Here is an 11,285-nt window from a genome sequence, read left to right as displayed (position 1 = left end):
GTGCCGGGACTGTGCTTAAGGTCATCCACCCTTTCTCCTCCAGCTGTGCTCGGTGGCACGAGCCACCGTGGCGCTTGGTGCCCAACATGACCCATGTTTCCTTCATGTCTCTGGCAGAACGTGGCGCCGGTGCTTTAGTGACACTTCCAGCCCAGCCCCTTTTACCAGCCTGGCAGGACCCTGGGAATACCGAGGGATAAAACGTCTGTGTTACTGTGTTATCGGGGGACCCCGGGCTGCAGCACAGCCATCGCCCTGGGGAGACTGGTCCTAGCGCCCCCATCCCCGTGCTGCCCCACTATGGGCGCTTCCAGCCGGGCCGGCGGGGTCCCGCTCTGGGCTCAGCGCGGCCCAGGCGCTGCCCCAGCGCTCACTGCCGGGGGGCGGGGCCAAAGCCCTGACGGACAGCTCCCTCCCGCCCGCTTGACCAGTCCTCTCCCGAGGCGGGCGGTCCCCGTGCCCACCCGTGCAGCTGGTTGGCCGAAGGCCCCCTCCCGCCCAATGGCGGCGCGGCGTGGGGGCGCGTCCCGCTGGGGGGGCGTGGCCGCCGCCGTGGCCGCGGCATGGAGGAGCGGCCGCGCCGCCGCTGAGCCGCGCCGCCATGGCCAAGAGCCGCGGGGGCGGCGGGCCCGGCTCGCCCGGCAGCCGCCACCAGGGCCTGGCCGGCACCCGCGAGAGCCTGGCCGAGCCGGGCGGCGACGAGCTCAGCTCGCTCGGGTCCGACTCGGAGGTTAACGGCGGCGGCCCCGAGGAGCGGCGCGTCGATAAGTTCGGCTTCATCGTGGGCAGCCGCAGCGCCGAGGGGCCGTGAGTGGGGCCGGGGCCGGGGGAGCCGCGCCGCCTGGGGGAGCCGCGCCCGGCCCGGCCGAGGCCGCCGCTGGCCCCGAGCGCCCCCGCAGGGCCGGGCTGCGGGCCGCTGGGCCGGGCCGGTAGCGGCTCTTCCCGTGCCGGGCGGGTGGGGATCGCCCGCCGCTCGGGGCCTTCGGCAGCGGTGGAGAAGGGCGGCAGCTGCCCCCGGGGCGGCCCGCGGGCGGCCGAGGCTCCGGGGGGCTCCGAGGCCGCTACCGCAGCGGCGGGGGGAGCCCATGTCCCGGCAGAGGCCGCTCGGGGTGTCCCGCTTCCCCCGGCGGCCCAGGCCCTGGCCAGGCCCGTGCGCGGTGAGCGCTCCGAGCCGGCCCCGCGCCCCCGGGAGGGCCGGCAGCGGGGGGATGGCGGGAGCTGCCGGCAGCGCCCGGGCGTCCCGCCGGGGTCAGTGTCTGATTACCCCGCGCTCCGAGCGCCGCATTCCGGCGTATTTTTGGCCGCTGTCAAACCGGAGAGGCCGAGCCACCGTTCGGCGGCGTGCCAGGGCCACCGGCGCCGGTGGCGAGGAAGTGCTGGGCCCCGGGCTGGTGCTGGCACCCAGGAATGCGCTCAGGGCTGCTGGCGAGCTGGTTCGGCAGCATGTTTGGTGTTTGCCTTCTTGGCCGCGGCTTCGCAGCAACGCCCAGAGAAGCACGGGACAATGGCGGTGCTGGGCCGGTGCTGGCAGGGGGCTCCCTGGTGGTTTGCACACCTGCGTGCTGTGGTGTCGGTTGGGCTCCGTGCCTCAGTTTCCCCATCTGCAACGAGCAAGGCACTCATCCCTCCTAACCTACGGGCATTACTTGGCCAGTCCGCAGGGAGAGGAGGCACCGTGGGTTGGATTGCTGGTGCTGGGCAAGGTGCATTGCTCGGGGTGATAAACCCTGTCCCTGCCCACCAGGCTGGCAGCTCAGCACCGTAGGAGTTGGGTGGCTTCTCCTGCCTAGGGTGCTGCACCCCATCCTGGCCACCTGCCGTGTGTTTGGGATGTTTCCTGTATCCCTGGGTGCTTGGGGTGGATGTCACTGTCCCTGGGGTCCAGCAGGCAGCAGCTCCCCTGGCTGGAGCTCCTGGTGCTGGAGGCGAGTGGCTGCTCCTGGGGGTGCCAACAGTGTGGTGACTGGGTGGGCACTGGGGACTGAGCCTTCCTCCCACGCCCTGCAGATGTGCTGGGGCCAAATCCTGCTCTCCTCCAGGCCTTTTATCTGGTTTCTGTCTGTCCAGGAATAAACAGGAGTACGTGGCCTTCCACCGTGGATGGCAGAGTTGGGGTCCTTCTAGCTGGAAGGGTTTGGGGAAGCATAGGGAGAGCAAGTGGGGTGTCCCAGCATCTGCAGAGGGTCTGGGGGCATCAGGAAGTGCTGAGCTGTGGTCGCCCACAGTGTGGATGCAAAGGAGCGCCTTCCCTGCATAGGGCATCACCGCCTCCCGGCCTGGCGTGCCCTCACCTCGTCCTCCCCGCCTTGGCCATCTGAAATGCCTCTGGTCCTTGCTCTGTGCCCGCTGCCAAGCAGCCATCAGCTGGTAACAGCTTCCAGTCTGGGCTGGCTGGGCTCCAGCAGGCCCACAGCCAGCTCCTGGATCCAGCGTCCAGCGCTCCCAAGCTTCCCACGCCTCGGAGAGCCCCAGCTCCTCCGGCAGCCCAGGCTCCCCGGCTCGGGGCCAGCGTGCTCTCCATCCCCGTGCCGGGCTGTGCTGCTGGCCGTGCCCAGCCCGTGCTGGGGAGGGTGGGGTGGCCCCACCAAGCAAAGTGGATCCCTTTGGAGCGGGTTTGCTCTGAAACAATCGCTCTTGGCCCTGCTGACCCGCTGTGGTGGGTGGGAGCCGGCGGGGAAGGGCTGGGCAGGGAGCGGGGCAGTGCTGCCAGCTGGATGTGGCCCTGGGCGCGCTGTGCTGCTTGCCTTCCGGCTCCCCATGCAGAGAGGTCTGGGAGGAGGCAGGGCCTGGTGTCCTGCAGCGGGGCTGGGCGCTTGGCGTCTCCCTGGGGGATGCTCAGCACCCAGACCACTGTCGGGTCCTTGGAAATGATCTGGCTGCTCCTGGGATGCCGAAAGCCAGGAAGGCGTCAAGCCTGCTGGAGTTGGCCTTCTTTACTGATGTCCCAAAGGAGCATCTGCTCTCCCTGGGATGTCTGTGCCCAGGGCCTGGCCAAGCTGTTTGTCACCCCGTGTCCTCACTGACAAAAGGCGGAGGGACCCAGGGGGTTTCTGCAGTGCCGACTTCCCCCTCGTTGGCTTTGGCGTTGCGGCAACATCAGGGTTAAATTGGATTCCCTGGCTAGGCTGAGCTTGCTGGAAAACACTCCCCTCCCTCCTGGGGGACCCTCAGCCGGGCTCAACGCCGGGGCTGGAGCAGCGCCAGGCTTTTGCACGACGGGCCGTGCGGATGACACGATGCTTATGGCCCCGGCTTTTACAGTCTGCAGCCAGCCCCCGCAGGGTGGATTGGACCTTGCTTAGCTCAGCTATCGCCTCCGGATGTCCTCCCCGGTTCCTCACCTTCTTGCCATGCCCTTCTCTCTGGGCATAGCTCCCCAGGGATGCTGAGGCATGCAGTCGGTGCAGCGCAGGCTGCTCCCAAGAGGTTTTGAACTGCTGAGGAGCTGGGGCTGCGCTGGCGCAGTGATTTCATGGGTGGTGAGCGCTTCCGGCAGCACCGAGCAGCTGCTGAAACACCGGCGCACTCGAGTGTGTCCTGGCCAGGCTCTGTGCCTGCTGGGGGGCACCCAGGGTGCTGAGAGGATGGGGGGGACTCTGCGCTGCAGGGAGGGCTTGGCACCGTGCTGACCGGCCTCTTCCCTCCCGTCCCGCAGGCTGGAGGAGGTGCCTTTGGAGGTGCTGCGGCAGCGGGAGTCCAAATGGCTGGATATGCTCAACAACTGGGACAAGTGGATGGCCAAAAAACACAAGAAGGTAAGGGGCAGCATTGTCCCCTGGGGCTGCCCCCGGGACAGCTGTGCAGGCGAGAGGAAGCAGCAGGGAGGGACAGCCGGGTGCAGCCGTGTCCCTTTGAGGCTTTGGGGCAGCCTGCGTGTCACTAGGTCCCCACAGACAGACGCGTTGCCTCTGGAGGATGCTGTTGGTTTGAATGGGCTGTTCTCTCCTTGTGACGCTTCTCATGGTGGGAGGGAAGCTGGAGCTTGTGGGGGGCTGAGCTTGCAGTCCCCGACCCAGCCTGCTCCTGCCCCCGTCTGTTCCCCGCCAGGCTGGAGCCTTCCTAGGGCTGCTTTGGCTGTCTGCAGGCAGCCATGGGAATTGTTCAGTCATGGAAACTTCTGTTCTGAGCATCTTGTAGACCAAAAAAAGCTTTGGGTAGGAAATGTTTGAGCCTGATGTGCGTGATGCTGGGCTGCAAGCTGGGGTCCCCAGGAGATTCATGGTGGTGTGTGTGCTGGGTGGCTCCATGGCTCGGTCTGTTGGTGCTCCCTGACCTCCTGAGCCTGTGGATGAGGCAGAGATGGGATGCAGCAAGTCCCAGGTTGCTGCTGTGTCTGCTGGAAGCAGTGAGGTTGCTGGGACAAACCAGCAGTGCCAGAGAGTGGCCGAAGGGCTGCTGCCTCCTTCCTGCTTCGCTGGCAGAGCCTCCTGGCACCGCTCTGTGCACTGTGCTCCTGGAGCGCTGTCCCTGCTCAGTGCCTGGTGAATGATGCAGGAATCCCTCATCTCTTTCCTGGCTGCTTGCAAAGGATTTGGGAGAGCTTTTCAGGCCGCGGCAGGCGGGTGCTTTGTTCTGCAGGCAGTTTCCGCTGCTCTCCAGCCGTGCCGCAGCCTGGCCTCCGGGCTCAGGTGAATGCTCCGGCAGGCGTACGTCTGGCAGAGGAGCTCCCTCGTGCTTGGGCTGAGCTCCTGGGGGTCTCTGTGGGGCTGATGTGCTGTCTAGTCCATCCTGCAGCAAAAATCTATGCCCAGAGCCTCTGAGGTCTGATCTGGAGAGCTGCTCTGTGCTTGGAGCCCTGGGGCTGCTCGGGGAAGAGTGCCAGGCCTGGCTGCGGATGCTGCCGACAGCCCCTGCTCTGGCAGAAGCCTGGCTGCTTTGGTACAGGGCCATGCTGCGTGGCTCGGGCCCTGCTGCTTCCGAAGGAGCTCCCTGCGCCTCTGAAAAACCCCGGTACTTTTCTGGCTGCCTCACCGGGGTTGGCTAACGGCCCAGGGATCTCTTGGGCCAGCTCCTGCCGGGCTCGCTCACACCTGCACCGCTCCAGGATTCCGAAACGCTCCTTCCCTCGCCTGCCTGGCCCAGATCCCAGCGGAACCACAACCCCGCGTCCTTTGTGGCGCCGAGCTGTGCCAGTGCCACGTGCTGGTCCTTGCCCCTTCTAGCCAGACCGAGGGAGGGCAGACGCGTGGGCAGCTCCCCCTGCTCTGGGGGCAGGCAGCACTCCGACTGCTCTTTGCTTTCAGCATCCCTCAGCCCAGGCACGCTCCTGGTCCCTGGAAGGGCACGGTGGGATCCTGGGGGCCAGGTACCCCCAGTGTGGCGGTGATGGCAGGACCTTGCGTGGGGCTGAGGGATGAGATGCGCAGCTGCTTGGCCTTGGCTGCACTGAGCCTGGCCAGCTGGAGAGGCTGCCGAACCAAAACCCAGCAGCACAGCTTCCTTCCTGGCAGCTTAGCCAGCAGGAAGGGGACCGGCTTGAAAAGGGAGCCATCAGCAGTGGCAGAGCTGCCCGCAGCCGCCCTGGGCATCGCCCGCTGCGTTTCCTGCAGGCACAAAAGCCCTCTGGGGTCCAGGACAAACAAGCAGTGCTGCAGCAAGGGAGCAGCAAACCCTCCCGGGGACATGGCGTTACCACCACGCTGGGCTGGGCTGCTTAGAAATGGAACCGCTTGTTACCAAGTTACACAAGCAAACGGGGAAAAGGAGCTCTGGGCAGGCAGGAGAAGCTCTTGGGAGCTGTCAGCCATGGCTCGCAGAGCCCTGGTGCATCTCCAGCAATTGGCATGTGCCACCTGAGCAGGGACGTGAAGCGCCGAGGCTGCGCTGAGCTTTTGCAGGGTTTTATGTGGGGTAACTGCTGAAAGCACCGGTCCCACGGGCCCCACCTTGCTGCATGCCCTGGCTGAGGACAGGGGGGAGATGGTGCTGCTTCCCTGGGCACTGGAGTGGGAGGGGGGGGGAGTGTCTCTGGTTTTGGCCCCTGCTGGGGTGCTGGCAACAGCAGAGTTGAGGTGGCTCAGCTCGCTGCCGAGGGGTAGGTACCAGCACTGCCCCACCTGGACTTTGGTCCTGGCTGGTGCCCTGCACCAAGGAAACTGGTGGCCGTCTGTGGGCAGTCAGTGGCCCTGGGGGCCTCAGGAGTCAGCCACATGCGGAGCTGGGGCCAGTCCTGCCCTTTGCCCGGGATGAGCAGGCGGAAAGGCTGAGACACTCGGCACGCTGCACCTCCTGGCTCTCCATGGCCCCACTGGCAAGCAGGAGGGCTGGGCTGGGGGTCGGAGAGCCCTCCCCTGTGTCCCCAGTGCTTTCCACGGGCTGTGCGGGGCGGGGAGGGAGCCACTCGCTCCCCACTTTGGCTCCAGTGTTTGATTTTCCAGTTCTCGGCAGGATCCTGCTGTGAGGCAGAGCTGGGCTTGTTTGGAGCTGTTTGCAAGCCACAAAGCCTCGGCTGGGCTCCTGGCGGCCATCTGCAGCTCCCTCTCGCTGGTGCGGCTCTGGCTGCCATCCCAGCTGGCGTGTTAAGTGCTGGGCTGGGGAGAGGGGTGAGCAGGGTCTCTGGCTGCCTGTCCCCGTGCTGTCCTGTAGGTCTGTGTGACACCAGGTGCTGTCACGGGACACGTGGCTGGGCACACTGTCCCTGGGGGTGCAGGGGGACGTGCCCTTGTAACAGGGAGGCAGCAGGGGACCAGTCCGCGACTGCGGTGCTGGGCCTGGCTCCCATCTTGCGCCAGGGTCATTTTGATCCCCACCGCTCCATGATTTCCCCCGTAACGGCCATGTCTCTCCGCACAGATCCGGCTGCGGTGCCAGAAGGGGATCCCACCCTCTCTGCGGGGCCGTGCCTGGCAGTACCTCTCCGGGAGTAAGGTCAAGTTGGAGCAGAACATCGGCAAGTTTGATGTGAGTGCTGCTGAGGACCTTCCTACACTGCTGGGGTGGGGATGCTGGCGGAGGAGGACAGTGCTGGGATGGCTCCTGCTGCCTCCAGGGCTGGGGCGTCTGTTGGGGTCCCCGAAACTGCTTGTTCCCGCTGCGGGGGGTGGGTGGTTCAAGGGGGCTAGTGTCCCAGCAAGCATGGGCTGACCCATGACCTGATGGGGCTCATGTTTGAGGCAGAGGCGCAGGTCCAGCGCTGTGGCTGCTCTGCTGGCTCCCCTGGGCTTGCTGCGGGCCCTGGCCCCACATGCTGGAGAAGGGCCGGCACCGTGCTGGTTTGGGGTGCTGCTGACCCCAGCCCTCTCCTCCTCAGGAACTGGATCTTCTCACGGGAGACCCGAAGTGGCTGGATGTGATCGAGCGAGATCTCCATCGGCAGTTCCCCTTCCATGAGATGTTTGTCTCGCGCGGAGGCCATGGGTAAGTGGAGCTGCTGTGTGTCAGGTCCTCGGCAGCCACTAGTTCGGAGCAGCACTGCGGGGTGGGCACTGTCTATAGCAGCTCACGGAGCCGCAGTGTCCCCCACAGTGTCCCCCACGGTCCTTATACCCCCCAGCTTGCCGGGCATCCAGGCATGGGCTAAAACCAGGATGGCTTCCCAGGAGCACAGTGTGTGGTTTGCAGCCCTCAGCACCAGCTCTGACACCCAGTGGGGTGGGAATTGCCATGGCAGGAGGGCAGAGCGAGGGACTGGCCAGCTGTGGCATCCATTTCACAGGGAAATGCTGTTCTCCACGTGTCGGGGAGCATCTGTGCCACTGTGCTTGCAGCTGGGTCCCTGCCCAGCTACGGCTCACCCTGAGAGATGGTCATCTTCCTGCTTTGCCCCTTGGATCCGGGCAGGATGGGGCCTCCGTGGGTAGAGCTTCCCAGAGCAGAGCTGTGGTTATCGTGTCCTGTAGCCCTGGGTTTGTGAGGAAGAGGGATCCCAGCAGCGACTGACCCAAGCTCGAGTGGGAAGAGTGGTGGCTGGTAGCCAGATCACCATGTGATGCCCAGTGCTGATAGGGCCCATGGGGGAGGCTGCTGGGCCGTGTTCCTGCCCTCTCTCCACCTCTCCATCCCTGGGGTGTCTCTGCAGGCAGCAGGACCTGTTTCGGGTGCTGAAGGCATACACGCTGTACCGCCCAGAGGAAGGCTACTGCCAGGCCCAGGCCCCCATCGCTGCTGTCCTGCTCATGCACATGCCAGCCGAGGTATGGGCACGTGCCTGGGAGGGCAGGGAGAGCTAGTGGCCACAGAGCTGGAACCAGGGGGAGGTGTGGGTCTCTGGGGTGGACAGAGTGCTTGGCTCACGGCACCCATTTACCCCAGAGCTTGGCCGGTGCAGGGAGGTGTCCATTGTCCCAGGTACACTCTGCCTCCTCCTGCCCACTCCCTTGGTCCCTGGGAGCGGGGTGGGGGCTGTAGTGATGTCCCCTGGGCACACCTGGGTGCTCACCCACTGTCCCTTGGCTTGCAGCAAGCGTTCTGGTGCCTGGTGCAGATCTGCGAGAAGTACCTCCCCGGCTACTACAGTGAGAAGCTGGTGAGTGAAGGGCCCGTGGTGTCTTTGGTGGCAGCAGGGACCTGTGATGTCTCCAGGCCGAAAGCTCTCAAGCTTTCCCAGCTTCTCACCCTGGAGAAAGAAGGAAGCTCAAGGAGATCCTGGGTGCTCCCATGGACTCCATGTTGTGCTGTGGCCCCAGGAGCATCCCACAGTCAGAGATGGGGAGCTAAACGTAGCTTTGCTGCCGGCATCTGTGGGGCACAGCTCTGCTCCTGTAGCCTGGTCTAAAGGGTGGGCTGCTGCTCCTCTGGGGCCAGGCACTGGGGAGCTGATCTGCTCACTGACTGGGGCTCCTGACACTGTTCCTGCAGGAGGCCATTCAGCTGGATGGGCAGATCCTCTTCTCCCTGCTGCACAAGGTCTCACCAGTGGCCTACAAGCACCTGAGCAAGCAGAAGATCGATCCCATCCTATACATGACCGAGTGGTTCATGTGCGCCTTCTCCCGCACACTGCCCTGGAGCTCTGTCCTGCGCGTCTGGGACATGTTCTTCTGTGAAGGTAGAAGCTCCCCATTGTCCTCCTCTTCCTCCTGGGGTGACCAGCCATACCCTGGCTGCAGGGTACCCTCTCTCCCTCCTGCCCTCCCCAAGGGCTGGGGGTGGCTTTGTAAAATAAAGCGGGGGAAAATGGTTTTGTACAAAGGGGTAAGGCAAAGGATGGCACCCGGGGCTGCAGCAGGAGCGCTGCTGTGGCTGCTTCCCTGTGCCTGGCACGTGGGACCCATCGTAGAGCAGATTTGTGGCAGCCACGTGCCCGGGGTGCAGGCTGGGCTGTTTCGCTGGAGTTTTGGGGGCACATCCATCCCAAATCCCCCCTCTTCCTGGTCCTGCTAGCAGTCAGGGCATGCATATTGTACCCTACAGCATTGGAGGGACATGGTGGCGGCGTCACCCTGTCCTGCTGGGTGCTGACTGCCTCACCTCTCCCTTTGCAGGGGTGAAGATCATCTTCCGAGTGGGCCTTGTGCTGCTCAAACACACCCTGGGCTCCTCGGACAAGCTCAAGTCCTGCCAGGGCCAGTATGAGACCATGGAGAGGCTGAGGGCCCTCAGCCCCAAGATCATGCAGGAAACCTTCCTGGTGCAGGAGGTGAGGTGCTGGGGAAGGTGCTGGGGCCCAGTGCTGCCCAGTTAGCCACCAGGCTGCTGGACTGGGCTGCCCCTGGTGCAGCATGGGGGCAGTTCCCAAAAGGCTTTGATTTGGGGTTGCCTCTGCCCTGGTGGGGTATCCCAGACCCTGCCCCAGTGCCTGGGGTGCAGAGCCACCCAGGGTGGCACTGTCACTGACGGGAGATGCTGATGGCCCGTCCCTTGCAGGTCATCGAGCTGCCGGTGACGGAGCGTCAGATCGAGCGGGAGCACCTGATCCAGCTGAAGAAGTGGCGGGAGACGCACGGGGAGCTGCAGTGCAAGTCCCCCCCGCGCCTGCACGGCGCCAAGGCTATCAGCGAGGCCGAGCCCCCCACCCGCAAAGCGCTGGAGCCCGTCCCCTCCATCGTCGTCTCCCCCGGGCCTGCCCCTGTGCCCAAGGCCCGCAAGAGCAAGGAGAAGACCCGAGAAAAGGGCCCGGCCAGCCCTGCCAACGGCCCTGGGGCCGAGGGCAACGGGGCCCCCGGCTCGGCCCGGGAGCTGCTGCAGCCGCAGGTCTCCCCCCACCACCAGTCCAAGGAGAGCCTGAGCTCCCGGGAGAGCGAGGACACGTACTTGTAGGGCCAGCGCGGTGCTGGGTCCGCACCCCGGGCAGCCGGGCTCAGCTGGGCTGCGCACGGACCCGGGCTCGAGGACGCTGATGGGGGCTATGTGGGGACCCGTGGCACCCGGTGCTGGGGGCTCTGCACTGCAGGGATGGGGACGGGGGGGCTGGTGTGGCTGCATGGGGACACCGTGGTCCCCGCGTGCAGGGATGCCTGCTCGGGGCAGGCTCAAAGCTGGGGGGCATTCGCAGGAGCTTGGCCAGATGTGACCAGAGGAGACCCCTTTGGTCTGCGCTGGGTGCCCACCCCGGCAGGGTGCTGGCACCACGAGCGGTGGGAGCCCTGGCAGGGGGTGGCTGAGCCACCTGAACTCCCTCCCCACAGCCGGAGGGGCCAGGCTGCCCCTCGGGCCCTTCTCCCTGTCCCAGAGCCCCTCGACCCATGGCCCCCAGGGTCCCTCCCATAGCCCCCACCCTTCTGCCCACCCGGGCAGACCCAGACCCAGTTCCCGAGCACTCGCGCCTGGCGCAGGGGGACTGGGGGTACGCGAGGAGCTGGGGGGGCCCCTTTCCCCCCCCTCCTCTTTATGTAGTGAGGATATATCAAGCTGTAGCCCTATATATAGTACCAAATTTACCTACTCACTGAGCCTATTTATTATTCGTCCGTGGCAGTAACCGTTGCAGGACAGGGACGGAGGTTGGGAGCTGGAGGCAGCAGGATTTGATGCCAGACCATGGGGCTAAAGCCCCCCATCCCCGTCCCTGGGCTCCCCACGGCTCGGGGGGAGCATTTGCCCTGTCGGGGCTCTCCCCACCGCTGCCACCCACCCCGAGACCCCAGCAGAGGTGAGACAGGGTGGGTGAGCGGCCAGGTGCTCCCTGGTTGCAGGGTCCCCTCTCTCCCCCCTGCCCTCCCCAAGGGCCGGGGGTGGCTTTGTAAAATAAAGCAGGGAAAAAACGGTTTTGTACAAAGGGGTAAATAAAGCAGGATTGTGTAAAGGCACAGCGCCTGCGGCTGCCACCGTGTCTTGTTGTCACCCTTCTGCACTGCGGGGTAAGGGGTGGCATGGGACAGGGGGTGGCACCTCCTCCTGCTGCACCG

The 11,285-nt window shown here is 65.3% G+C and overlaps 1 protein-coding gene across 1 annotated transcript; it reads left to right on the top strand.

Moving 5' to 3' along the window:
• The first annotated feature begins 517 nt into the window (after nucleotides 1-517).
• On the top strand, nucleotides 518-11,186 carry TBC1D10A (TBC1 domain family member 10A). Its single transcript, XM_080366163.1, has 9 exons — nucleotides 518-807; nucleotides 3,656-3,755; nucleotides 6,793-6,900; nucleotides 7,250-7,356; nucleotides 8,018-8,132; nucleotides 8,399-8,464; nucleotides 8,797-8,986; nucleotides 9,423-9,577; nucleotides 9,805-11,186. The coding sequence occupies exons 1-9, from the start codon at nucleotides 602-604 to the stop codon at nucleotides 10,195-10,197; spliced, it is 1,440 nt and encodes a 479-aa protein (XP_080222289.1). The 5' UTR covers nucleotides 518-601; the 3' UTR covers nucleotides 10,198-11,186.
• Nucleotides 11,187-11,285: the final 99 nt, after the last annotated feature.

Source organism: Falco punctatus (assembly GCF_963210335.1).
Source record: "Falco punctatus genome assembly, chromosome: 1".
Classification (NCBI taxonomy): domain Eukaryota; kingdom Metazoa; phylum Chordata; class Aves; order Falconiformes; family Falconidae; genus Falco; species Falco punctatus.
The sequence above is the reverse complement of the archived record's forward strand: the minus strand, read 5'-3'. Positions and strand labels throughout refer to the sequence as shown.

Excerpts from the sequence above, each read along its gene's own strand:
- TBC1D10A (XM_080366163.1), top strand. The coding sequence starts at position 602 with ATGGCCAAGAGCCGCGGGGGCGGCGGGCCCGGCTCGCCCGGCAGCCGC. Across the intron at positions 8,465-8,796 it reads GCTACTACAGTGAGAAGCTG|GAGGCCATTCAGCTGGATGG; the intron begins GTGAGTGAAGGG and ends CTGTTCCTGCAG. Across the intron at positions 8,987-9,422 it reads GGACATGTTCTTCTGTGAAG|GGGTGAAGATCATCTTCCGA; the intron begins GTAGAAGCTCCC and ends CTCCCTTTGCAG.